At 38.3% G+C, this 27388-nt stretch overlaps 1 protein-coding gene across 13 annotated transcripts in view; it reads right to left on the reverse strand.

Annotated features, from left to right (window-relative positions):
* Positions 1–213: 213 nt before the first annotated feature.
* GPBP1 (GC-rich promoter binding protein 1) overlaps positions 214–27388 on the reverse strand; it is an 89582-nt gene continuing 62407 nt past the window's right edge. For 5 of the 13 annotated variants that reach the window (XM_055112363.2, XM_008952746.4, XM_008952745.4 and 2 more), the window contains 7 exons: positions 26346–26405; positions 17052–17236; positions 16321–16461; positions 14264–14431; positions 12186–12373; positions 2018–2120; positions 214–707 (listed from right to left, as the gene is read on the reverse strand). In XM_055112363.2, coding sequence (XP_054968338.1) covers positions 549–707; positions 2018–2120; positions 12186–12373; positions 14264–14431; positions 16321–16461; positions 17052–17236; positions 26346–26405 — 1004 coding nt within the window. In that variant the 3' untranslated portion in view covers positions 214–548. The remainder of the gene's footprint in view (positions 708–2017; positions 2121–12185; positions 12374–14263; positions 14432–16320; positions 16462–17051; positions 17237–26345; positions 26406–27388) is intronic. The other 8 variants (XM_055112365.2, XM_055112367.2, XM_003827390.5 and 5 more) reach the window with 3 other exon arrangements.

Raw genomic sequence — 27388 nt, forward strand, 5'->3', positions numbered from 1 at the left:
AATTGTTTTAGTGCACTTTGCTCCAGTTTTAGCCAACATGCTACATTTTCCTTTTTGGTTTTTGTTTTGTTGTTGTTGTTTTTTGGGGGAAGGAGAGGGGGACCGCACAAAGTGGACTTGAGGATTTCCATTGTACGAAAAAGATATGACTCTGCAAGCAAAACAGTGTAAGCTGCCTTTTTTCTTAAGACCTGGACATTTTAAGACAGAAGCTTTGCAAAACATTACACAATTTTTTATTATTAAATGAGAAAATCTCATTTGTTACATCGTCACATTGCTAGTCAGAGAAATGTTGCAGTGATGAAGAAAGTCAATGTTGGACCAACCCAAGTCCTCATTCCTACAACATTCATTTACAAAGAAATAATGTTCAACACAGCCCAACAAAACATTCTTGGTTTTCTTCATATTGAAGTCCCCCAAAAAATCCTCTTCTAATGGGGTATTTCACTACATAAATTATAGTTCTTCATTTTTACAATTCACCCCAAACTGTATGAGAGAGATGTATCACACTAAGATTTCTAAAGCTGTTAGGAAATCCTTCACACATCGTCATCATCTGATGTATCACTGCTACTTGTCTCTGTGTCATCATTCTCAGTTGTGGGTTTGAAAGTGCTGTTCTTCCACGGTCCAAACTTGAAGTCACAGATCAAGCCATTTTTCAAAATACCATTTTTTCTCAGACCATTCTTCTGTAACTAAAATGTTAACAGCAAAATAAATAAATTATCCCTCAAGAGTTACAAACCTACTGTAATAATATAAGCATGAATATAATAAAATTGTATCCTATCCCAAAAACTACACAAGTAATGATATTTCTGAAAAAATTCTGGATCCAGACAAAGTAGATGTGAGTAATAATTGTCACACTGATTAAGGTACTAAACTTTCCCACATTTTTATTGCCTCAAGTGACAACTGTAATAAATACCTTCAGGGACTTACCAGAATATAATCAGAAACCATTAAGCTGTATCTGTTATTTTTATTATTCTGACCTAAATTAATACACCCCCCAATCTGCTTTGTTCATAGTTTGTAAAGTAGAATGAGGTATATAAAGTTACAAAATTGTCTCGTTTAACCGGAGATGAAGATACTAGAAAAAATACAGTTCTCTATTTCTGAAAATGAGAAATCATAACTAAAAGGTTGGTAATAAATAAGAATTGAGTCAAAACATCATCAAAGAAGAAAAAAGATAGTTGGCCCAAATTAGAAACAATTTAAAGACAGAAAATAAGCCCAGTGTAGTGGCACAAGCCAGTAGCCCCAGCTGCTCAGGAAGCTGAGGCAAGAGTATTGCTTGAGCCCGGAAATTTGGGGATGCAGTGAGCTATGACCAGCCACTGCACTCCAGCCTAGATGACAGAGTGAGACCCCAACTCTTTAAATAAACAAATAATGGATTTGAAAAAAAAGCATCTCAACTTCCTGATGCTCTAACAAAACTTCCCTAATACTCTTTCAGAAAGGTAACTAGGGAGACATTAAGCAAGATGTTTTAGAATATGAAATACTCTTGTGCAAGAAAAGGATAAAAGATGAAGTTACTTAGGAAGCTACTAACACTCTCTACTTCTTATCACTCTTGCTCCTCCCCCAGAAAAGCCAAAAACAAAAACAAAAAACAAAACAAAAAAGGTCTGGAAAATGACTAATCATAGACATCACTTACACTAATTCCTAACTATTGCACACCCAATAGTTTAAATAAGTCACTATTGCAGACTTCTATAAAGTCAATTCAACCAGGTGCAGTGGTTCCTGCCTGTAGTCCCAGTTACTCCAGAGGCTAAGGTTGGAGGATCACCTGGCACCCAGGAGTTCTAGAGGCCAGCTGGACACCATAGCAAAAGCCTGTCCTCCCTCTTTTTTTTTAAAAAGCAATTCTGACCTATCGTGATAAATTCCTAAATCTCCCCCACTCCATGCTTACATGTAATTATATTGTTCTAAATAAGGGCAGTTTAAAAGTGAAGTTGTATGATTCAGGTTTTCTTACCTGTTCACTAATAACTTGGAATTCTCTCATTTCATCCTCAGTTAAGGGAGCACATGTTTCATCATTTTCACTGTCTTCCTGCCAGCCCATTTCCTTTAACAATCTGAAAAGGAGAGGAAATTAAGTTTAATGTAAAGCTTACCCTGAGTAGGACAGTATCATTTACATTATGTATAAGAAAACATGATCCACCAGGATCCATTATACAAAGACCCCAAGACACATCAAAAGGATTTTTGAGCTCAGGCTCTGAATATCTTTCTGAAAATGAATAAACAGGTAAGATTAATAAACTGATATTAAAATTAGAATGAACTCCTTGACTGCTTAATCCTTGGTGTCAAAGGCTCTTCAGGCTGGAAACTTTTAACAGATGTGAAGCAAATCTGCTAAATTCTTATACTAAAAGTAACAGCAATATCACTCCTCTTTTTCTTCAGTACCACCATATTTCTGACTACTCATTAGGTTTTCTACTTGGGCAGTCATGAACACTGCAGCAATAGCTACTTCATTTGATCAGGAAACCTCCAAGCTTGTTTCTTATATGGCCACATATCTTGTATTGATATGAAAGGGTTTGTTTTTAAAAAATGAAACCCCTAAGTACTTCTGTTACTCCTACAAGGAGTCTTCAAAAAGTTCATAAAAAATGTGTATCATGGAAAAACTATGCAAGAATTTCAAGAAAAAAATTCTGCACCAAAATAAACTTGTGCTAACTTGTGATAACATGTTTCAACAGAATCTTGTTTAAGGCACCACAAAGGGTAAGACATCAGTTTGGGAAAAGCCCCTATCAGATCAACATGAATTCTGCTAAAATCGAAGCAAGAACAAATACCAAATTTATGGTGAAACTTGGGTGGAAGAATAATGAAATCACTGATGCTTTACGAAAAGTTTATGGGGACAATACCCCAAGGAAACAAGAAATTTCAAATAGATAACTCATTTTAAGAAAAGATGAGGTGATTCTGAAGATGAAGCCCTCACAGAAGCAGCAGCAGATCATCCCCATCAATTGACAAGGAAAAAATTAATATTGTTAGTGCCCTAACTGAAGAGGACTGACGATTAACAACAGAAATAGCCAATACCACAGACAAGACATCTCACTTGGTTCAGCTTACATGATTCTGAATGAAAAATTAAAGTTGAATAATTTCCACTCAATGTGTGCCCAGATCATCTGCAGACAAAAATAGAGCTTTCAATGGAAAGTTTAAACAAGTGTGATCAAGATTCTGAAGCATTTCTTCAAAGAACTGCACACGGCTTTACCAGTATGATCCAGAAGACAAATCACAATCAAAGCACTAGCTACCAAGAAGTGGAAGGGATCCACTCAAAGCAAAAGAGGACCAGTCAAGAGCAAAGGTCATGGCAACAGTTGTTTGGAAGGGATAAAGAACAGTAACATCTGCTTATTATGAGAGTGTTTTGAGAAGGAAAGCTAAAGCTTTAGCAGAAAAATGCCTGGGAAAGCTTTAGCAGAAAAATGCTGGGAAAGCTTCACCAGAGAGTCCTTAACCACAATACTCCTGCTCATTCCTCTCATCAAACAAGGGCACCTTTGCAAAGTTTCAATGGGAAATCATTAGGCATCCACCTTTCAGTCCTGATTTGGCTCCTTCTGACTTCATTTCCTAATCTTAAATTTTAGAGGGGGCCCATTTTTCTTCAGTTAGTGTAAAAAAGACAGCACTGACACGGTTAAACTGCCAGGGCCCTCAGTTCTTCAGGGATGGTCTAAATGACTGGTATCATTGCTTACAAAAGGGTCTTGAACTTGATGGAGTTATGTTGAAAAACAGAGTTAATAGTTTTTATCATTTAATTACATTGTTCCACAAACGTTTAAGTCCCCTCTTATTTACACCTACTCATCTTTTTAACTTGCACCTGCTACACAATAGCTGCTTATAGACTTTTAGACCTTTTTTCAGAGTCTCACAGAATATCTGAGACCTTGAATAAAACATAACATGATATCCACATTTTACAGATGAACAATCAAGATCATATAAGTAAAATAATTGCTTACTTGATGGCAAAGACAAATAGAATTTTGGTTTTCTGTCTCCCAAATTAGTATGTATTGCACAGCACCTTGTTGCTTCTGAACAAAAATGTCACAGTCAGCATTAATCATTTCTTCTTTCATTCCTTTTAGCCACGACTTCTTCCAATGCACTATCTTTACTCTTTAATCTGGATGGCCTCCTTTTGGAATAGCATTTTCATTCACTTTTACCATTCAATGACACCTAATACAGAGACTATTAAATCTAGACTAGCAAGACAATTTAACTGCGTTTTGCTGGATCCAAACTTTTACCTGTTTTACTTTTAAAAACTGAATCGTAACTAAGCAATAATGCAGATGGAAAAAATTATCAACTATTATGAAAGAGAATATAACAGAAGGCAAGTATTTCTACTTCTCCACCAGAGGCTGTAGCTTTTAACTGTTCCTGAAATAGCTTTCAAAATAATCTAGCCGAGCATGGTGGCTCACGCCTGTAATTCCAGCACTTTGAGAGACCGAGGTGGGAGGATCACTTGAGCCCAGGAGTTAAGACCAGCCTGGGCAACAAAGTGAGACCCCATTTCTACAAAAAGAAAAATAAGAAAAAATAAAAACAATCTGTGTTTCCCTTTCCCCCCTAAACATACAAACTATGTGCCACGTAACTATATTTTGGTCAGACAACCGCACATATGATGCATAATCCCATGAGACTGTAATACCATTTTCTTACTGTACCTTTGTATATGTTTAGATATGCTTAGATATACAAATACATACCACTGTATTATGATTACAAATACTATACAATATTCAGTACAGTAACATGCTATACAGGTTTGTAGCCTAGAAATAACAGTCTATACCATATAGCCTAGGTAGGTACTAGGTTATACTATCTAGTTTGTGTAAGTACACTCTATGAGTTTCACGCCATGACAAAATCACCTAACGACACGTTTCTCAGAATATATCCCTGTCATTAAGCAATGCATGACTGACTATATTACTGTAACCCTTATCTGTACTTTGCTTTTTCATTTCAATTATTCCTTCCCACTCTCTCCTTCAAACTATTGCCAAATCATCCTGATACCAGTTTCACAACTACCATCCTCTGATAAATATTTTCGGTGGCTTCTCACTTTCTAAAGAACAAACTCCTTAACTGTGTTTGTGCCATGGTCACAAATTCAAATTCCTCAGTAGAGAAAATCTAGGATTAGAAGTTAGAAGACCTGGGTCACAGTTCCTACTCTATCACAAACCAAGTATAAGACATCTCTAAAGTCCTGCCTTTTCAATATGATCTTTAACTTCAGTGAGTAAATTGCCTGCTTGTGTCAAAATATCCCACTCAACACCCTTAAAACAAACTAGGTATATACACCATTCTAACCATGTCTTTACATCCTTTCTTTTTCCAAAATACTATCTAGCACGCTTGCTCTTATTTATGTCTAACCCTTTCAAGATTTAATTTAGGTCCCAATTAAATCTTTCTGACTAGGGCCAGGTGTGATGGTTCATGCCTGTAATCCCAGCAATTCAAGAGGCCAGGGCAGGAGGATTACTTGAGGCTAGGAGTTCAAGACCAGCCTGAGATACAGTGAGACCATGTCTCTAAAAAATAAATATTTATACAATTAACTATTTTAAAAGGAAAGAAAGAAAGAAACCTCTGACTGGTACCCAAGTCATAATGATCTCTATCCCCAAACCCTCTGAATTTCTTTAGCATTTACTTCCACTAATTTGGTGCCTGCTTAAACAAGTTGACAACTGTATCCCTTTGATGTTGAGGCTACCTCGATACCCTGATAAAGTGGCTAAAACTTGACAATAAAACTAAGAATGATCTATGTGCCTTAGTATTGAATATTTCATATTTTAATATTTGAAAAGCATTATCCTTAAAAAACCTATCACTGGCCAGGCGCAGTGGCTCACGCCTGTAATCCCAGCACTTTGGGAGGCCAAGGCGGTGGATCACCTGAGGTCAGGAGTTCGAGACCAGCCTGGCCAACATGGTGAAACCTCGTCTCTATTAAAAATACAAAAAATTAGCCAGGTGTTGTGGCGGGTGCCTGTAATCCCAGCTATGCCGGGAGGCCGAGGCAGGAGAATCACTTGAACCCAGGAGGTGGAGGTTGCAGTGAGCAGAGGTCACGCCACGGTACTCCAGCCTGTGTGACAAGAGTGAAACTCCATCTCAAAACAAAAACAAAAACAAAAACTATCACTGCCCCATATTATTGAATTCAACTAATATGAGTATTTATATGTATATAACTTAAGAAGTCACAAAGTTTACAGAAAATATGAAGCAATGGAAAAGAAGTAACATTCCATTTTGACAGGGAAAAAAACCCTAAAATCTAAAAGAAGCCATTAACTCTCTTAGCTTAAGAGTGGGGGAAAAGGTATTGATATACGTCTTTGAAACATTTACAAACACATATTCTACTTAAACAGTCAAGGAAACTCAAACTAAGAAATTTAAATAAAAACAGTTCCATATCAACTAGCCCCTTTACTTGTCTTAGGATCTTTTTCAGCAAGTGCAACATTTCTATAAAACTATCCCTCTATTCCAACTAGCGGCTACCAAATCTGAAATCTTGAATCCACAATTTTATTCTATTCTTGGCAAATAACAAAATGTTCTTATTGTTTGCCCCCTTCATCTTCATGTCCACACTAGATAATGGTATTCGTATGCATAACTCTCTCTTTTTATAGTTTAAACTATATGGTTTAAGGGAAAAAAACTTGGTTAAAACTTTTAAAGTAACCTAAATATAAAAGAAAAGTATCCACTGTTTTAAAAAGACGAAAACAATGTAATCTATAAAGTCTCAAAAAAATTAAAACATATATACTAAAATAATCATTCAAGTAGGTCATCACTGATACTATTCTCTTCATGCAGTATGGGGTGTTTTTTTTCCCCCTCCCTCTAGAGCTTACTCCAATTTAGGATGTTTTTGTCTTTTATTTTTTATTTTTTGAGAATGGAGTCTTGCTCTGTCATCCAGGCTAGAGTTCAGTGGTGCGATCTCAGCTCACTGCCACCTCACCTCCTAGGTTCCAGAGATTCTTGTGCTTCAGCCTCCTCAGTAGTTGAGAATACAGGAACACGCCACCACGCCTAGCTAATTTTTGTATTTTTAGTAGAGATGGGGTTTCACCATGTTGGCCAGGCTGGTCTCAAACTCCTGGCCTAAGTGACCCACCTGCCTCAGCCTCCCAAAGTGCTGGGATTATAGGCGTGAGTCATTGTCCCCAGCCAGATGTTTTCATCTTGATTTGCCTTAGTTTCTAAATCTCATCCTCTCCATTTTCTCCTGTTAGTAGTCACAGAGAACCAAATTCTGTCAAGTTATGAAACTAAAGTCTCTCTTCCATAAGTCTTCCTAAATGAAACAAGAACCATCAAAATGCTTCCTGCACTAAACATCTGCTCTGTAGATTAAAAAAATAAAATTAAACATTAGATATGTCTATTAGGGGTTATAAGAAACATTTTCTAAAGGTATGGGCCAACTGTTTTTTTGCTACTAAGTACTGAAGGGAAATCGGAAGACAAGATATTAGGTGACAACTTTCTCACTATGGCCTTAATGAATAGATTCTAGGAGTTAAAAAATCTTTTATCTGTATTCTTTTACTGCCTATGCTCTATCTCCTTAAGAGGTAACATTCATCTTTTACTATCATTAGAATATCTGATATGTTTGTGTTTTATTCTCCTTTCTACACACAGGCCTTTTCCCTTTCTACCAATTGTGTGACTAGAAATATTTCAATGATCATTGGTGAGAGTGCAAATTATCAGAATGTTTTTGGATAACATGGCAGTAGCTGATTATTTTAAATATGTATGCCATCTGACCAATCAAATTCACTCCTAGTAATCTGTTACCTACACATTTATACAAATATTCAAGAATATAAATACAAGGATGCTGATAACAGCATTATTTGGAATAAGAGGGGGAAGAGGAAAGGAAAGAGAGGAAGAGGGGAGGAGAGGAAAGGGAGAGAAAGAGAAGGGGAGAGAAGAGAGAGAGAGGACGTGAACACACATAAATCTTCATCACAGGAAAACAGTTTCACAATTTATATCCATACTATAGAATAGTGGTTTCAAATGGCAGAGGGGGAAAAACAAGGTGATTCATTAGAATGATCAAAAAAATTCTGAAATATCTGTTTATGTTAATCTTTTTAAAAAAGAATTCATGTTTGCTAAATTTTTTCTATATTTGACATTTCAGCCATCACTCAAGCCTATTAGTCACAAGTCATAAACTGTATTATGTGGTAGCATGAAGTTCCACAATTTGGGAGGCAATAAAAATAGTGTGGTTATTTATTCATCTGTTCACATTAAATGTACAATAAATTATACTTTGTCTAAACGAGTGAATTTATAGATATCTGATTAAGTTAGTTATAAATTAATCTAGCTAAATTAATTCTCAAATGCAATTATCATCAGCCCAATAAATTATTTTAGGAGAAAGGTCCAAATACAAAACTTACTCTTTTTTTTTTTTTTTTGAGACAGTCTCACTCTGTCACCCAGGCTGGAGTGCAGTGGCACGATCTCGGCTCACTGCAACCTCTGCCTCCCAGATTCAAGTGATTCTCATGCCTCAGCCATCTGAATAGCTCGGATTACACGCATGCACCACCATGCCCAGCTAATTTTTGTATTTTCAGTAGAGACACGGTCTCACCATGTTGGCCAGGCTGGTCTTGAATTCCTGACCTCAAGTGACCCACCCACCCTAGCCTCCCAAAGTGCTGGGATTACAGGTGTGAGCCACAACGCCCAGCCTACAAAATTAAATGCCTACACATTGACATACAATAGTTACAGCCACATTTAAGAAGCAAAACAGGACATGATTTGGAGAAGGGAAACAAAAGTAACCACGAAGATAAAGTAGTAATATATGATTAAAGACAGAAAGATAAAGATTTATTCTGAAGGAGCAATCTAAGGGAAAAAAAGCAGGGGGCGTGGGGAAGGGCTGGGCATGGTGGCTGTAATCCCAGCACTCTGGGAGGCCAAGGCAGGAGGATCGCTTGAGCCCAAGAGTTTGAGACCAGCCTGGGCAACATGGCGAAACCCCATCTCTACAAAAAATACAAAAGTTAGCCAGGCATGGTGGTACACACCTGTAATCCCAGCTGTTCCAATGGCTGAGGCAGGAGCATCATTTGAGTGGTTTCAGTGAACCATCACTGTGCCACTGCACTCCAGGCTGGACAATGGAATAAGACCCCGCCTCAAAAAAAGAAAGAAAAGAACGAAAGAAGATCTAGCCAGGTGTCGTGGCTCACGCCTCTACTCCCAGCCCTCTGGGAGGCTGAGGCAGGAGTATCACTTGAGTCCAGGAGTTTGAGATCAGCCTGGGAAACACAGTGACACAGTGAGAGCTCATCTCTATGTTTTTTTTGTTTTTTTTTTTTTTAAGGGGGCAGCCATAACCCTTGGCAGGAGAAATATAAACTATTAAAACATTTGAAAAAATTAGAAATAAAAAGTAAAATTAAAATATTCCTCAAAAAAACTACAGATTTACATAACAGGTAGAAAAATACTGCAATATTTACTTCCCTCATTCATTTAACAAATTTAAGCAAAGTAATGTGCCAAGCACCATTCTAGGTGCTAGATATAGTGAACAAGATGGACAAAATGTTTGGCCTCATGTAGCTTATGTTCTTAATTAAAATAGAAGTTGAAATTATAAATAAATTCCACAAAAGTTATCCAAGAGGAGATATAACCCAGTTTTCCACTGTCTTAGAATTAAATGAGGTTCTAGAAGAACTGGCAAAAAGTCAAGTCAATCAACTGGGCTGTTAATAAATGTAACTTAGCCCTAAGCTTGCTCTTAGAAGATGTAAGACTTTTTAAGTTAAAAAAAAAAATCAGTTTATACAAAGCAATTACAGAATAATAATATGATAATCTAAGGGTATAAACTATTAACTTTCTTTGCTTTCATAGTTTTTAACATCTTTTAGTTATGCCGAACCATGTGGTTATTTAAGGAATACAGTAAGGGTATGTCATTTCTGCAAAAATACCTGCTTTTAACTACAAAAAAACAAAAATAAATTCTAGATATGAATACTCTTCAATTCTAAGACTAAACCACTTAAGAGATCACTATTTTTTAAAACGCTTTAGACTATACTCATGGAAGCAAAAAGTGCTGTTAAAAGTTTACAGCAGGCTGGGAGTGGTGGCTAACACCTGTAATCCTAGCACTTTGGGAGGCTGAGGCAGGTGGATCACTTGAGGTCAGGAATTCGAGAACAGCCTGGCCAACATGATGAAATCCCATCTCTACTAAAAGACAAAAATTAGCCAGGCGTGGTGGCGTGTGCCTGTATTCTCAACTACTGAGGAGGCTGAAGCACAAGAATCTCTGGAACCCAGGAGGGGAGGTGGCAGTGAGCCAAGATCCTGCCACTGAACTCCAGCCTGGGCAACAGAGCAAGACCTGTCAAAAAAAAAAAAAAAATGTACAATAAAAACTAAATGACTGGCTGGGCACTGTGGCTCATGCCTGTACTCCTAGCACTTTGGGAGAGCGAGACGGGAGGATCGCTTCAGCTCAGGAGCTTGAGACTAGCCTACGCAACATAGTGAAACCCTCATCACTACAAAAAAATACAAAAATTAGCTGGGTATGGTGGTGCACACCTGTGGTCCCAGCTACTTGGTAGGCTGAGGTGGGGGGATCACTTGACCCTGGGAGACAGAGGTTACAGTGAGCTAATACCGCACCACTGCACTCCGGCCTGGGTGACAGAGTGAGACACTGTCTCGAAAAATAAATCACATATTGGGACAATTCGCTGTCCACGTGGGAAAGGATGAGTCTGGACTCCTACCTCACATCATCCAGGAAACCTGCATAAACCATACAAGGAAAAAAATGAACTACATCAAAATTAAAACTTTCTGCCCTTCAATAGGTACCACTGAAGCCGTGCATGGTGGTGCAAGCCTGTAATCCCAGCTACTCAGGAGGATCACTTGAGACCAGTCTGGGCAACACAGAAAGACCTCATCTCAAAAGGTGCCTGTGGGGGTGGGGGTGGGGGTGGGGGTGGGTGGGAGGTGGTTGCACTACTGAGAGAATGAAAAAACTCGCAGAATGGGAGAAATTATCTGCCAATCATATATCAGACTTATACACAAATATATAAAGAACTCTTACAACTTAGTAAGAAAATGTAATTTTTAAATGAGCAAAGTATTTATACAGTTATTTCTCTCCAAAGAGGATAAATGGCCAATAAGCACATAAAAAGATACTCAACACTATTAGTCATTAGGGAAATCATACTTCACACCCACTAGAATGACTGTAATCAAAGATAGATGGTACCATGTGTTGGTAAGAATATGGAGAAACTAGAACCTTCTATATTGCTGATGAGGAAGTAAAATGACATAGTCATCTTGGAAAATAGTTTGTCAGTTTCTAAAAATGTGAAACACAGCTATCATATGTCCTAGCAATTGAACTCCTAGGTATCTATCCAACAGAAATAAAAACATATCCACACAAGAACTTATATATGAATGTTCACAGCAGCATTATCCAAAACAGTCAAAAAGTAGATTGGACTAGAGCCTACTGTTAAAAAAAAAAAAAAAAAAAAAAAAAAGGTGGAAACAACTAATATTCATCAACTGATGAACAAAAAAGCAGTATAGTCATATAGTGTACTATTCAGCAATAAAAAGGAACAAAGTACTGACGTGCTTACAACGCAAATAAAACTTGAAAATATTATACTTAGTGAAAGAAGCTACACATCAAAAATCACATACTATATTATTCCACTTATATAAGATACATACACAAGGCAAATCTATAGAAAGAATAGTAGCTGCCTAGGACAGAATGCAAATGAAAAGTAAATGCGAATGAACAAAGGGCTACTTTGAATATATTAAAAACCATCTGTACATCATAATGGGTGAAATTTATGGCGTAAGTTGTATTTCAATAAACCTGTTAAATCACGTAAAAACTCTATAATATTGAAATCTCGAATACAGAAAATGCTAAGCAAAAAGTACAAACAAATACTAGCCTGTGTTCTGCCTCAAGTGAACTTGAAAGAACATCAGTTTGTGGGAAGGTTGAAGACCGAATGATCTGCTGGGAAATCACTGAGGCATTGCCATTCTCTTGAGGAATTTCATTTTCATCGAAGTTTCGGTTTATATCCCTTTCTTGGTGAGTACTATTGCTGTTATGTAAATTAAATGAGTCGTCATCCTGATTTTTAGAGAGTTAAAAAAAAAAAAAAGAATGAGTTCTACAGAATACAGTTATTAAAAACTTTTAATAGATCCTAACTAAGCTTCCATTGAAAATACATAAATGTGGCCAGGCGCAGTGGCTCACCCCTGTAATCCCAGCACTTTGGAAGGGCAAGGCGGGTGGATCATCTGAGGTCAGGAGTTTGCGACGAGCCTGGCCAAAATGGTGAAACCCCATCTCTACTAAAAATACAAAAAAATTAGCTGGGCGTGGTGATACACGCCTGTAGTCCTAGCTGCTTGGGAGGCTGTGGCAGGAGAATTGCTTGAACCTAGGAGGTGGAGGTTGCAGTGAGCCAAGATCATGCCATTGTACACTATACTCCAGACAAGAGCAAAACTCTAAAAAAAAAAAAAAACCAACAACCATAAATGTAATACTTATAATTGTTAAATTTAGGAATGAAAAATTAAGCCAGGATGGATATCCAAAGCTTTCTTACCCTAAGTATTCATATCTATACAACAAATGCAAAATTAAAAGCATGAAGGCAGGCAAGATGGGACAAGCAAAAGAGAGCAGATATAAACAAGAATGCTTTTTAAATGTATTTTTCCACAGAAACTATAGAATGAAGCAAATCTACTTTAGAAATGAAGTCATGGCCAGGTACAGTGGCTCACGCCTGTAATCCCAACACTTTGGGAGGCCAAGGCAGGCGGATCACCTGAAGTCAGGAGTTCAAGACCAGTCTGGCCAACATGGTGAAACCCCGTCTCTATAAAAAATGAAAAAATTAGCCAGACGTACAAAAAACACAAAAATTAGCCAGGTGTGGTGGCACATGCCTATAGTCCCAGCTACCAGGAAGGCTGAGGAACAAGAATTGCTTGAACCTGGGAAGTGGAGTTTGCTGCAGCCCAAGATGATGCCCTTACACTCCAGCTTGGGTGACAGAGTGAGACTTTGTCTCAAACGAGGAGGAGGGGGAGGGGGAAGGGGGAGAAGAGGGAAGGGGGAAAGAGGGGAGGGGGAAGGGGGAAGGAGGGGAGGGGGAAGGGGGAAAGGGGAAGGAGGGAAGGGGGAAAGGGGAAGGAGGGGAGGGGGAAGGGGGAAGGAGAGGAGGGGGAAGGGGGAAGGAGGGGAGGGGGAAGGGGGAAAGGGGAAGGAGGGAAGGGGGAAGGGGGAAGGAGGGGGACGGGGAAGGTGGGGAGGGGGAACGTGGGAAGGGGGAAGGGGGGAAGGAGGGGAAGGGGGAGGGGGAAGGAGGGGAAGGGGGAGGGGGAAGGAGGGGGAGGGGGAAGGGGGAGGGGGAAGGTGGGGAAGGGGGAGTGGGAAGGAGGAGGATGGGGAAGGAGGAGGATGGGGAAGGAGGAGGATGGGGAAGGGAGAAGGGGAAGGAGGGGAAGGGGAGAGGTGAAGGAGGGGAAGGTGAGGGGGAAGGGTAGGGGGAGGGGGAAGGAGGTGAGGGGGAAGGGGAGGGGGAGGGGGAAGGAGGGGAGGAGGAAGGAGGTGAGGGGGAAGGAGGGGAGGGGGAAGGAGGGGAGGGGAAGGAGGGGAGGGGAAGGAGGGGAGGGGAAGGAGGGGAGGGGGAAGGAGGGGAGGGGGAAGGAGGGGGAAGGACGAGAAGGGGAGGGGGAAGGAGGGGAAGGGGAGGGGGAAGGACGGGGGGGAAGGAGGGGAAGGGGGGAGGGGAAGGGGAGAGGGGAAGGGGAGGGGGAAGGGGGAAGGGGGGAGGCGAGAAGAGGAGAGAGGAGGGGAGAAGCCAAGTCATTATTTATGCAAATGGCTTTCCAAGTTTCTTTCCAAGGAAATGATTCAAATGTATTCCAAGGTCCTAATACATGCTCAAATATTTCAATGACATATCAATGTCAAATCAAGTATTGCTATAAATTCAATTACCTTCTCTGAGCCAGCACGGCTTTCATCTTCATGTTCCTCTTCTACTCTGTCTCTTTTCAATGCTTTCAAAAATTCACTCTTCTTATCAGTGCGCATTCGTGTCAGTTTGGTTAGACGAGGCTGCTGATTAAGTTTGTCAACAGGAGAAGAGGAATTTGAGCGATTACACTAAGAGGAAATTCAGAAATACTGATAAATATGTAGCCAAGGAATCAATGTCAACATAAAATTCACTACTACCACAGCTTCCTATTTTACCTTTACTCAGAAAATAAAATTGATTATAATGTCTATGTTACAGTCTAGTTCTCTCTATCCCTGTTTTTTCCCCTACTGAATGAGTCAACAAAATAATTTTCTTATCCCACAAACAATGAAGGTCTGATAATACTCAGAACTATGATTCTAAATTAGGTGTCTATTATTTTATAAATGCATCCTAGAATTGTTTAAACTTTTCTATAATACACAGAAGAGCAGCTTTTCAAACTGTGTTACACAGAGTTCTAGAGTTCAGTAACAGCTCCAATAAAATCTATTTTATAATTATTTATACACATACATAGGGTTTATAAGAGTGGATTTCACCTGGTAAAATGTTTGTGAGATGGCAGGGAGGAGAGGAGAAAGAATCCTTTTGCTTTTGGCTCTTTGGTGTTTTGACAGTGGAACACAAAACAATGTTAAAACTCTGTGTCATATGGATTATTAGTCACGGAAACAAACCATAATAATGCTTACTTGTTGGCATTAATGTATGTATATTATAACTAATCTTAGCAGAATTAACCAGCTAGGAATGCTAGTCCTTCCCTCAAAGCTCAAAAATTCTGTCTGAGATCATAAATAAAAAATAGTATCTGAGGGGTTCCAATACAGTACCCAAAGCAATTTCAGGTACAATAATATAAGTGCTATGGGTGTCCTTTGACACTAGACTGGTCAGAGAACTCCCTGTTCTGGGAGTTTCAAAACCTTGATCAAATGAGAAAGAAAATACCTGAACTACCAGGTACTCACAGTCAGTACAGTAACAATACATACCTTTCTCTCTTGTTCCTCCTTTCCCCCCAATCAGTGTTAATAGTAATAAAATGTCCATCATCCCCAAAAGAAGACATTATACAATACAAATCCTCATTAGTTAATTTCAATCCTACAAGGTAACTATCACAAGTATCAAATTAAGAAAATTGCAATTTTCTTAATTGTTTTCTTAAAAATTACTCTTGGTCCAGGTGTGGTGGATCATGCCTGTAATCCCAGGAACTGGGAAGCTGAAGAGAGAGGATCACTTGACACCAGGAGTTTGAGACCAGCCTGGACAACATAGCAAGATCCTCGTCTCTACAAAAAGTAAAAAATTAGCTGGCCCAGTGGCAAGCACCTGTAGTCCCAGACAATCAGGAGACTAAGATGGGAGGATTGCTTGAGCCCAGGAGGTCAAGGCACCAGTGAGCCACAAACGAGCCACTGTACTCCAGCCTGAGCAACAGAGACTCTGTCCCTCCTACCACCCCCCAAAAAATTATTCTTTGTTTATTAGGATGTTTGGAATTCCCCCCCATCCCCACTCTGCCACCACTTTTGAGACAGGGTCTCACTCTGTTGCCCAGGTTTGAGTACAGTGGCACAATCACAGCTTGCTGCAGCCTTGACATTCCCAGGCTCAGGTGTTCCTCCCACAATAGCCTCCCAAGATCTGGGACCACAGGCACATACCACCATGCCCAGCTATTTTTTTTAAGTAGAGACAGGGTTTCACCATATTGCAGAGGCTGGTCTGAAATTCCTGGGCTCAAGTGATCCTCCTGTCCCACTTCCCAAAATGTTGGGATTACAGGAATGAGCTGGGAATTTTCATTTAAAATATTTTAAATGATTCCTACTTTCCCAAAGTGCAAAATTGGTTAACAAATGAAGTAAATGAATCCAGTTTTCTGAAGGAATGAAACTCATTCTAATGTATTCATTTAATGAATTTCTACCTTTTATTCACTGTTAAACTATCATAATTAAAATGTTACATTCCTCAAGTGTGATTTTTAATGTCATACCTCTTTCACTGAATTTGTAGATGGACTAAAGTTCCTGGCAGTTGATTTAAAAGCATTAAAGTTGCCAACGCCAAATGTGGACTCATGAGGGAAAGAAGTTCCAACTTTATTTTCTTTTGTTTGGCTTTTCCATTGGGTAGGCTAAAGAAAAACACACAAACATTAATGGCTATCAAAAACAGGTTACAGGAGAAAGACAAAAACAGTGAATATTATAAAACAAAAATGACTACACTAGGCTCATGGAAACAATTATTTTTGTATCACACTGCATTATTCCTACATAGTTCTCTGTCCTTTTCTTTTTCAACAAATAAAATAAAAACTGAACATTTAGGTATCTAACTAAATTGCTATTTTTCCAAAGCTACATAAAGTTGGGTTTCTTTCACTTGAGAATAAGAAAAAACATGTAAGTTTCCAAAACCTAAAACTGAGCACCAGGTAAAACAGCATTATATATTATCATTAAGCAAATATATCACAACTACATCTAGCAAAAAAAAAATTGTTTTAAGTTTCACTTACTACTGCTAAAACAATAAAACCACACACACGCACACACCACATCAAAGATAATTAAGAGCACATATGGGTCAACTCTTGCCACCTAGAACTCAGCACCCCACGAAGTACCTCCATACACACTTTAAATTCTTTAACATTTCCCCCCATAGGACATAAATTGGTTATCAACTCAAAATTTACATTTGTGGTAATTTAGAACTTACTTTTGTAGGTGGAGCAGCAGGTTTAGGGACTAAACCTTTATAAACACTTGGACCAGTTCCATTCTTAACTGGCTGTGACGGAAGATTTCCTACTACTGGGAATCCAGATAGCTGTAAGTCTTTTGTATTACCTTTCTTAATGACCAGCATCCTTGGAGCTCTAGATTTAGGATTCGGAGGATATTCTGCATAAATAAAGCATGACCAAGAGTCACTCACAATTTCAAGTTTTAGTATAGAATAAAACCACCAAAAGAACAGTATATTCCAAATTTTTTTTTTTTTAACTAACAGCTGCCTCCTGGGTAAAATAACTAAACTAAAAAAGTACAAACTATATTCCAACTGAACAAGTAAAGCTAAAACATTATCCCACAGAACATAGGAAGAATTGGGCAATGTCAAGTAATACAGATAAATTCTGCTACACAGTGGCTCAGAATGTTAAAACCAAGACAAATTATATTTTAACATGCCTTGCATTAACTATAAAAAATTGCAAATATCAACCTAATGACTCTTAAGATTTAGAATATAAAATACATTTGTATTTTCCCTTCCCCATTTGAAGAGAATTAAAATTTCAATTTTTTCATTCTTTTTACTCCACTTACAAAGTTATTACCAATAAGCAAGAAATTACATTCCTTTTATTTCTAAATACTTCAGTTATGACTGAGAATTCTATTTCACAATATCAATTCATTCATGTATTTATTGACCATTTATCTACATTCAAAGCATTATATGAATGCAGACCAACCAACTCAATCCTGATTTCTGAAGATAAATACTACGAATAATTGCTGAAGGCAGACTTTTCTCAAGACTACTGCAGTTGCCAAAAATACCTATTATTCCTATAATTTAATCAATGTGTGTGTGTAATCAAACAGACATTGCAGTGAAGTCTTTCTTTCTTCCCTTACAAAAACTTTTAAAAGCATCAGTTTCACAGCTGGAAAGTTTAGAATAAATTAAGTTCTCCACATTAAATAAGATCATGTGAATTAGTGAGCTGGGTAGATATCTGTAATGATTCCCTCCTCAAAAACTAAATCAAGCTTCCTCATGGATCATCTCAAAACCCAAAACTAAATATGGACTCCTAGGGAAACCCGGAGGGACTCTCCAGTTCATGGGAGGATTCAAGCTCTCCAAAAGATAAAGCCGGTATGGTGCTTCACCTATGGAAATGCTAAAGGATAAAAAGAACAAGGGCTTAAAATAATCTGAGAAAAGGTTCATCTTTCCAAAAATTAAACACATGTTGACTTACTAGGGTAAAGATTGAAACTTCCTGACAGTCTTAAAAAAGCCCAATATAAAGGGCTAAAAAAGACAACTTCTGGCACACAAAAACACACAAAGTATTACTACCAAAGTATAGCTTTTCTGATATTACACAACAAAGTTAACAAAACAAAGATGAATAAAGATCTCAAACAGACTGCACGTGGTGGCTTAAGCCTGTAATCCCTGCACTTTGGGAGACGAGGCGGGCAGACCATGAGGTCCGGAGCTCAAGACCAGCCTGGCCAACATGGTGAAACCCCGTCTCTACTAAAAATACAAAAAGGAATTAGCGGGGCGTGTTGGCATGTGCCTATAATCCCAGCTACTCGGGAGGCTGAGGCAGGAGAATCACTTGAACCTGGGAGGCAGAGGTTGCAGTAAGCCGAGATCACGCCACTGCACTCTAGCCTGGGCGACAGAGCAAGACTCCATCTCAAAAAAAAAAAAAGGTCTCAAACAAAGAATAGTAAATAATATTAGGATTGTACTCAACAATGTAAGATTTCCAATTATTTTTGGTAAACAGATGATAATGGCATGGATAAAGTATAAAAAAAATTCTTGACATTAATAAAATGTGAGAGAAAATCTTAGCATGTAACTCAAAATCTAAATTAAGTAAAGCCCAGGAATCTGAGGAATGATCAGTGCTACAAAATGTGAAAGGTAATCTCATCTGAGAGGAATCCAGGTGTTAAAGCAGGGGGCAGTTCTATAACTATACTACAACTAAGTAAGTTTAAACATGGCTAACAGAGACTTCTAGTTCAATGTGGCTAAGCACACAAGTTTATCTTCTTCTAGATTCTTATATTAAAATTACTGTAAGGGAGGAAACCAAACACAACTATATAAAATAGGAGTAGAGTCATCAGCAAGAAAATGATTTCAACACACATTTCTAGAGAAGTAAATAAAAAGTTTCAATTTAGAGTGTACACAAAGGAACCTAACAGCTGAGGAGGACCTAATCTACCACATAGAGCCTCAAAGGGATCAGGACTTGAAAATGCCAGATATGGCAGAAGGCAGAAATGCAACTTCGATAAAAATAGAATAATTCAAGAAAAGATCCTTACTAATTCTAAAGAATGTACTTTAGGCAGAAGGAAAATGATCCAATGTGGAAAGCTGAAGATATAAGAAGAAATAAAAATTTTTATAAATATGAAGGTATCAGATCCAGGAAGTAGGCTGGGTGTGGTGGCTCATGCCTGTAATCCCAGCACTTTGGGAGACCAGGGTGGGAGGACCGCTTGAGTCCAGGAGTCCAAGACCAGCCTGGGCAATATAGTGAAACTTTGTCTCTACAAAAAAAATTTTTTTAATTAGCCAGACACAGTGATGTGCACCTGTAGTCTTAGCTACTTGGGGGGCTGACACAGGAGAATCCCTTGAGCCCAGGTTGAGGCTGTAGTGAGCTGTGATGGCACGACTGTACTCCAGTCTGGGCCACAGAGTGGGACCCTGTCTCAAAACAAAAACAAGGAAGCAGAAGACATAAAAACTAGATAGGCAAGTAGATATACTGTCTTTAAGCCTCAATATAGTTTCTGAGTACAAATTTCACCTTTCCTAAAGCTGGATTCCTAGATGCCTAGGAGTAAGAAATATTCTGGCTAGTTCCTCAATGAGGTCTTCAGTACAAAGAATGATGAAATATTCTATAAAGAAGGAAAGTGAAACCTAAGAAATCATTCACAGAAGAGTAGGTAGCAGAGTAAGAGATGACAAAAGTCCCTGAAGAAAGATGATAGGGACTGAGAGGAAAGGGGAGGGATATATCGTTATTGTGCTTATTAAGAATTCGTATTAGGCCAGGCACGGTGCCTCATGCCTATAATCCCAGCACTTTGGGAAGCCGAGGCAGGTGGATCACGAGGTCAGGAGTTCAAGACCAGCCTGGCCAATATGGTGAAACCCCATCTCTACTAAAAATACAAAAATTAGCCAGGTATAGTGGCAGGCGCCTGTAATCCCAGCTACTCGGGAGACTGAGGCAGAGAACTGCTTGAACCTGAGAGGTGGAGGTTGCAGTGAGCCAAGATCACACCACCGCACTCCAGCCTGGGAGACAGAGTGACACTCCATCTCAAAAAAAAGAAAAAAACAAAAAAAGTAATTCATATTAGGCCGGGCGCAGTGGCTCACGCCTGTAATCCCAACACTTTGGGAGGCTGAGGCGGACGGATCACAAGGTTAGGAGTTTGAGACCAGCCTGGCCAACATGGTGAAACCCTGTCTTTACTAAAAATACAAAAAGTTAGCCAGGTGTGGTGGCAGGCCCCTCTAATCCCGGCTACTCGGGAGGCCGAGGCAGAAGAATCACTTGAACCCGGGAGGCAGAGGTTGCAGTGAGATGAGATCACACCACTGCACTCCAGCCAGGGCGACAGTGCGAGACTCCATTTAAAATAATAATAATTCATATTTAGGCCAGGCATGGTGGCTCAAACCTGTAATTCCAGCACTTTCGGAGGCCAAGGTGGGATGGATCACTTGAGCCCAGGAGTTCAAGACCAGGCTGGGCAACATAATGAGACATCATCTCCATGAAAAATTTAAAAATGAGGCAGGAAGATCGCTTGAGCCTAGGAGGCTGGGGCTGCAATGAGCCATGATCGCACCACTGCACTCACGCCTGGGGGAGAGGGCAAGACTCTGACTCAAAAACTACAAAAAGAATTCACATTTAAATATTACAGAAGAATGTGTACTTTTGTACCAGATTTATCAGAATTTGAATACTAGCTCCAACCTTACCAGTTGTATAATCTTATATAAGTTACTTAATCTCTCACCTATAAAATGAAAAACAATAGCTCTTATCTGGGATTTACTGTGGAATGTTTCATATTCAAATAATTATTAGAAAACAATACAGAAAAGCCATACACTGTCACTAGCATAGGATTCCAATTACAATTCAAATTAAAGGTGCCCTTTTGCAAGAATTTCAGGTTGCTTAACCTGCAATTAGATATCGGGGGGAAAAAAGAATTTTAGGTTGACTGGTAAGAGTAAGAAAAAGAAAAACTTTAAGATAGACATGATAAAACCAATCTATGTCCTGTGTAACAACTCTGAATAATCGACATAAACCTGCTCATTTAAGAAAAAGAAGTGTTCTTAATGGTAACAATAACCTGTAAGTAATGGAAGAAGGGATGTGGGACTAAAAGGCAAGAATTAATTTGCATCATGTATCCCCATTTTATATTATTTAAAAATTGGCTCATCTATTCACAGATTTTCTCCACAAATTCTCCTAGGAAAACCTTGCCAAGTATTTAAGCTCTTAGAGTCAAACATTATCCAATGTTTACTTTCTGACGTGGTTAATTATATGAAGAAGACCCCAAATGTTTACATTTTAAAAGAGAAAACTTATATATTGATGACAGACCTTAATACCTATATAAAATGAGAAAGTAAGTGACTATCTTCTATAAGTTTCATGTGCTTATTACGTCAACCTCACCTACACAGGTATTCTCATGTTCAAATTTCAGAACAACCGAAGGCAAATGTGACCTTTGGATTTTCTTAACATTATTTCCCTCTATCCTCGCAAATAAATGTAGCCTGACAATAACTGACCTTTTTATTTTTATTTTTGTAGAGACAAGGTTCACTATGCTGCCCAGGCTGGTCTCAAACTCTTGGCTTCAACTGATCTTCCCACCTCGGCCTCCCAAAGTGCTAGGATTACAGGCCTGGACCACCAATCCTGGCCCTATAATTGACTTTAAATATTAAATATCACTTTTATTGTCTTGTTATTCATGCTCTTCCCATACCTATGAATGTAAGAATTAGTTTTCTTCTATAAATGCAGTGGTGACGGGGATCTGGCCCAATTCTCAGGAAGACAAATTAGAACAAAAATACTGCCACATATAATACAAAGTAAATTGGCCACAAAGATAATTCAGAGTTGACATTTCAATTCCTCACCTCTTTCCTTTCACTACACTCTCCATATAGCTACCTTCTACATACATCAAGTTTGTGACTCAATCACTACATTTAACTACTTCATTCTTTGGCCCACTACCTAGAAATTCATTTTTGCCTTCTAACAAAGCTACAACTAGAATCTCCTTCATTCATTGGATTTGAACAACATAATTAGCTGACATTTATTAAACACCTGTGACATGACCAAATATTTTTACATAGTAGACAATTTAACCTTAACAATGCCTTTTTTTTTTTTTTTAATGGGAGACAGAGTTTCACTCTTGTTGCCCAGGCTGGAGTGCAATGGCGCGATTTCAGCTCACCACAACCTCCGCCTGCCTCAGCCTCCTGAGTAGCTGGAATTACAGGCATGTGCCACCACACCCAGCTAAATTTGTATTTTTAGTAGAGACAGGGTTTCTCCATGTTGGTCAGGCTGGTCTTGAACTCCCAACCTCAGGTGATCCACCTGCCTCAGCCTCCCAAAGTGCTGAGATTACAGGTGTGAGCCACCACTCCCGGCCCAACAGTGCTTTTCTCATAATTTTTGTGGTCATCCTCACCTCACAGATGAATAAATTCACTCAGATTAAGCAATGTGCCCAAAATCTAAATAATCAATAAGCAAAAGATCTAATGTTAGCCACATCTGATTCTGAACTCAATATTCTTCCACCATTATATTAATGAAGAAAATGGAAATTGTTCCTGTGGCAGATATTTCAAAATGTTTACCATTCCAACTCCACTAGTAAACCTACACTGAATGGTTGGGGTAAGAGGCTTATAAGTGTGCACTATACCAAGTGACGTCAAGAGTCATCATCACATTGATGCCAGTTACTAATTTAGTTTCCTATTATTTTGACAGAAGAGGTAAATTTAATGTATCAACAAAAGCATGTAGCCAAGTGAAGGGTAATCAGTATCTGAATTAATCAAGTTTTCATTTCTTTCTTTGGAGAAAGAGTCTTGCTCTGTTGCCCAGGCTGGAGTGCAGTGGCACAATCATAGCTCACTGCAACCTGGAACTCATGGGCTCAAGAAGTCCTCCCACCTCAGCCTCCCAAGTAGCTAAGACTACAGACACACACAACCACGTCCAGTTAATTTTTTATTTTTTATTTTTGTAGAGACAAGGGTCTCCCTATGAGAGCTCCTGGCCCCAAGTGATACCCCCATCCTGTGCTCCAAAAATGCTGGGATTACAGGCATGAGCCACTGCACCCAGCAAGCTTTCCAATTAATTTGAAGAGAAAACTTATCACTAAGACAATAGTATATACACAGACCAAATGCAAAGACTCTATAAGACAGCAATTTAAACAAATTTCTATTGTGAACACTAGTTTTAATACCAAAAAAAATGTTTAAGATCATTTTTACAACAATTGGTGCTGTTTGAATGTTGTTGGTTTCTGATGTTTGTTCGGAGATGGAGTGTCTCTTTGTCACCCAGGCTGGAGTGCAGTGGCGCGATCTTGGCTCACTGCAACCTCTGCCTCCCCGGTTCAAGCGATTTTCATGCCTCAGCCTCCCAAGTGGCTGGGATTACAGGCACACAGTACCACGCCCAGCTAATTTTTGTATTTTTAGTAGAAACGGGTTTCACCATTTTGGCCAGGCTGGTCTTGAACTCCTGACCTCTGATGATCAGCCCACCTTGGCCTCCCAGAGTGCTGGGATTACAGGCATGAGCAACCACGCCCAGCTGGTTTTTAACGTCTTTATTTTATTAACAAATCTATTTTGGTTTACAATACTATGAGTTTTAGTCAAATGAGTTTCACTAACTGTTATAATTTATATCAACACCAATCGATATGGTACTTTCCCTTTAACGGGGGCTCTCAACGTTATTCATATAAAGAACATGCTTAAAGAAATGCATTTCACAAATATCAACAATTTCCATGGTGAACAAGTAATTCAGACCAAATAAAATGTACTTGGGTCAAGCTGTATCAAGCTGTCTACTCAAATCCTATTAATTTTCCCTTTTCAACCATGAACACGTTGTACTACTTTTTTCTTAAAACACTATAATTTCAACAACTGTTTTCATATAAGACAGATATTAAAAGTCATTTCAACATACAAAGCAATTCATCAACAGAATACTGTCAAAAAAATTCAACGAAGAATTTTCCCTTCCCTTAATTCTGTTTACCAAAGTTCCTATTAATAAAATCAATCCCCATTGGCTTTCATCATAATTTACCTCACTGAATGCAATTATGTCACTCAATCTGTATGCTTGTGGCAAATATTGGAATTCTCTAGAAAACAACCCATTTATATTAACTGGTGACTAATTTGCTTTGATTTAGAATGCTCAACAAACCAAAAGAACTCTGAGCAATGAACCTTTATGTTCTTAAGTAGTATATCAAATATGAGCTAAAATCAAGAAAGCTCATCAAACTACCAAGGAGCTGAAAAAATATATAAATGCTGAGTTGGAAGAAGACCATGCTTAAGCTAATTACTAGTCACTGAAATTTCTGATTTTTTAATATCTTAAGTAAATGTTAAGCTCTGCCAATAGTATGTTGCTGACATAGTCACTGACACAAAAACAGTACTCCATAGGACTTCTAAAAACACATGATCAGTAGCCACTAATTTATTTATTTATTTATTTATTTTTTGAGACGGAGTTTCACTCTTATTGCTCAGGCTGGAGTGCAATGGCGCGACCTTGGCTCACCGCAACCTCTGCCTCCCAGGTTCAAGCGATTCTCCTGCCTCAGCCTCCCGAGTAGCTAGGATTACAGGCACGCACCACCACACCCGGCTAATTCTTTATTTTTAGTAGAGATGGGGTTTCTCCATGTTGGTCAGGCTGGAGTCGACCTCAGGTGATCCACCTGCCCTGGCCTCCCAAAGTGCTGGGATTACAGGCATGAGCCACCATGCCTGGTCGCCACTAATTATTAATGCAACTCAACTCAATTGCACACTAACACTTGAACATACATCACTCTTTCTTCCTCACTCACCAAAGAAATCAAACAATTACATTATTTTTAAATTCTCATAGGCAGCTTGAATTCCTGTTTCAGTTTTAAATTAACAGCGTGGAGATGGACTATTTAATAACCATTAATTTTATGTACCTAATAGCTATGATTCTGGTTAACATAAAAACACTATTGAAGTCACAGATATAAGCTGCATGAGGGTGTTTCCAGTAAAGCCAACTAGGTTCTAAGCAGAATTCAATTTATGTAGCTATATTATAAATCACTTAACTACATTCCCCGCAGGGTATTTCTCAAATTGGGGCATCATGTTTAAGTCTGCCAGTTTTCAATCTACAAAATTATAGTTTCAGGGACAAATTGCTTTTTTTTTTTAATAAATATTATATTTTCGTTAGTAAATTTTTACTTACCTGGAAGGAAGTAGCACTAGAAAAGCTCTATTGAAGTCTTTCCTAAAATTCTCTTGTCTTCCTCAGGAACATAGCTATTTTAAATGTTGCAATAGGGAAAACAATACTTGGGAACCCAGGGGGGAAAGTGAGAGAGGAATAGTAAAGTGTGATACAATGAGAGTTTCATTGTATTCCTATGGGAAGTACTGGGAATTTAACAATTAACCATTCCACAATTAACCATTTTCTTTTTTTGTTTATGCAGACACATTTCTTAGTTTACCTAAACACAGTAAAGAGTACATCTTCCTTTTGAACATCTTTTCAACTAGTACTCAAAATCCTTAGACCAACCCTGAAACAGTAGAACCAAAATCTTCATATTAATACATTTTACTCTCATTATTTTCAAATATGTCTTTGTCTCTAAATCATTTCTAAGATTATTAAATCAACCCAGGATCAGTACCAATAGTATCTATAGATAGCTTTATATGACAAACGCTCACTGGCATTCTTGATTTTTAAAACTTTCATTCTAATCAAATCCAAATTATTCCTAATTTCTTAGAGATTCTATTTAACACCTTCCAGGTGGTTCTATATTCTTATGCAATCAGTTGTTCCCAGAAAAACTGAATAATAAGGAAACATACCTAAGAGAGGAGCTTGGGAGATTTTTTTGGTTGGGTATGTGTGTGTCTGGGCGTGTAGGCCTGGGGAGAGTGGTAGAAATACTAATTTGCAATACAGAAAAAACAATGCCATTCACATGGTTCTAACAAAAGTGTCTGACCACCCCCACCCCCACCCTCAAAAAGCCCTTAAATAAAGAGGAAGATCAAAAGAAAACAAAATAATTCCCGAGTTTCACCTCATACATACAATATAGCACAGGAAGTGGCAAAGTTTAAAATAATGCCTTTACTGTTAGGACTAGTATGCTGTCAAAAGCCACAATCCTTTTGTTTTAGTGAGTTGATTTTCAATAGAAAAATACAAATGAACATGTGTTTAAGTTCCAACATGGATTGAGCACCTCTGAATTTAGTATCAAATGATTAATTTTATTTTTCAGATGTCAAATCTTAGTATCATAAAATTTTCCATTATTTTAAACTTCACTTGAATCTTTAAAAAAGCTGTCTAAATTGTACTATATGAGTTCAGTTTAATCTTCTGTAAAATGCTAACAAATTGAACTGTCAGCAGTCTTTTAAAAAAAAATGGGGGCTGGGTTATTACTAGAAGAACTCTCATTAAGCTTTGAAAATCAGAAATCAGAGACAAATAACTTCAAATATACACTAGCTCCACAAGCAAATTTATACAATTATCTGTAACAGTCTATACATATATGTGTATATATATATACGTAACCACTTTCATAGGTAAAAATATTAACTTCATGTCACACTATGATCAGAAGTATTTTCAGTTAAAGTTTTCAACTTTGAACAACTAAAAATTAATTTAAACTCAGTTTGTTTCTTTACATTATCCAGCTGCTCTCAAAATGGTATCAATTCATTACACTAACTTATTATCATTTAAGTCATATTCAAGTTGAGTATGTTTAATGATACTAACATGTGCAAATCAACTACTTCAAACTCTTCTATTCCAATCCTCCTTTTTAAAGACGAATGTTACCTTTTTTGTAGCTAAGCACATCAAATACAAATACTTTAAAAAGAAA

Source organism: Pan paniscus, chromosome 4 (genome assembly GCF_029289425.2).
Source record: "Pan paniscus chromosome 4, NHGRI_mPanPan1-v2.0_pri, whole genome shotgun sequence".
Lineage (NCBI taxonomy): Eukaryota > Metazoa > Chordata > Mammalia > Primates > Hominidae > Pan > Pan paniscus.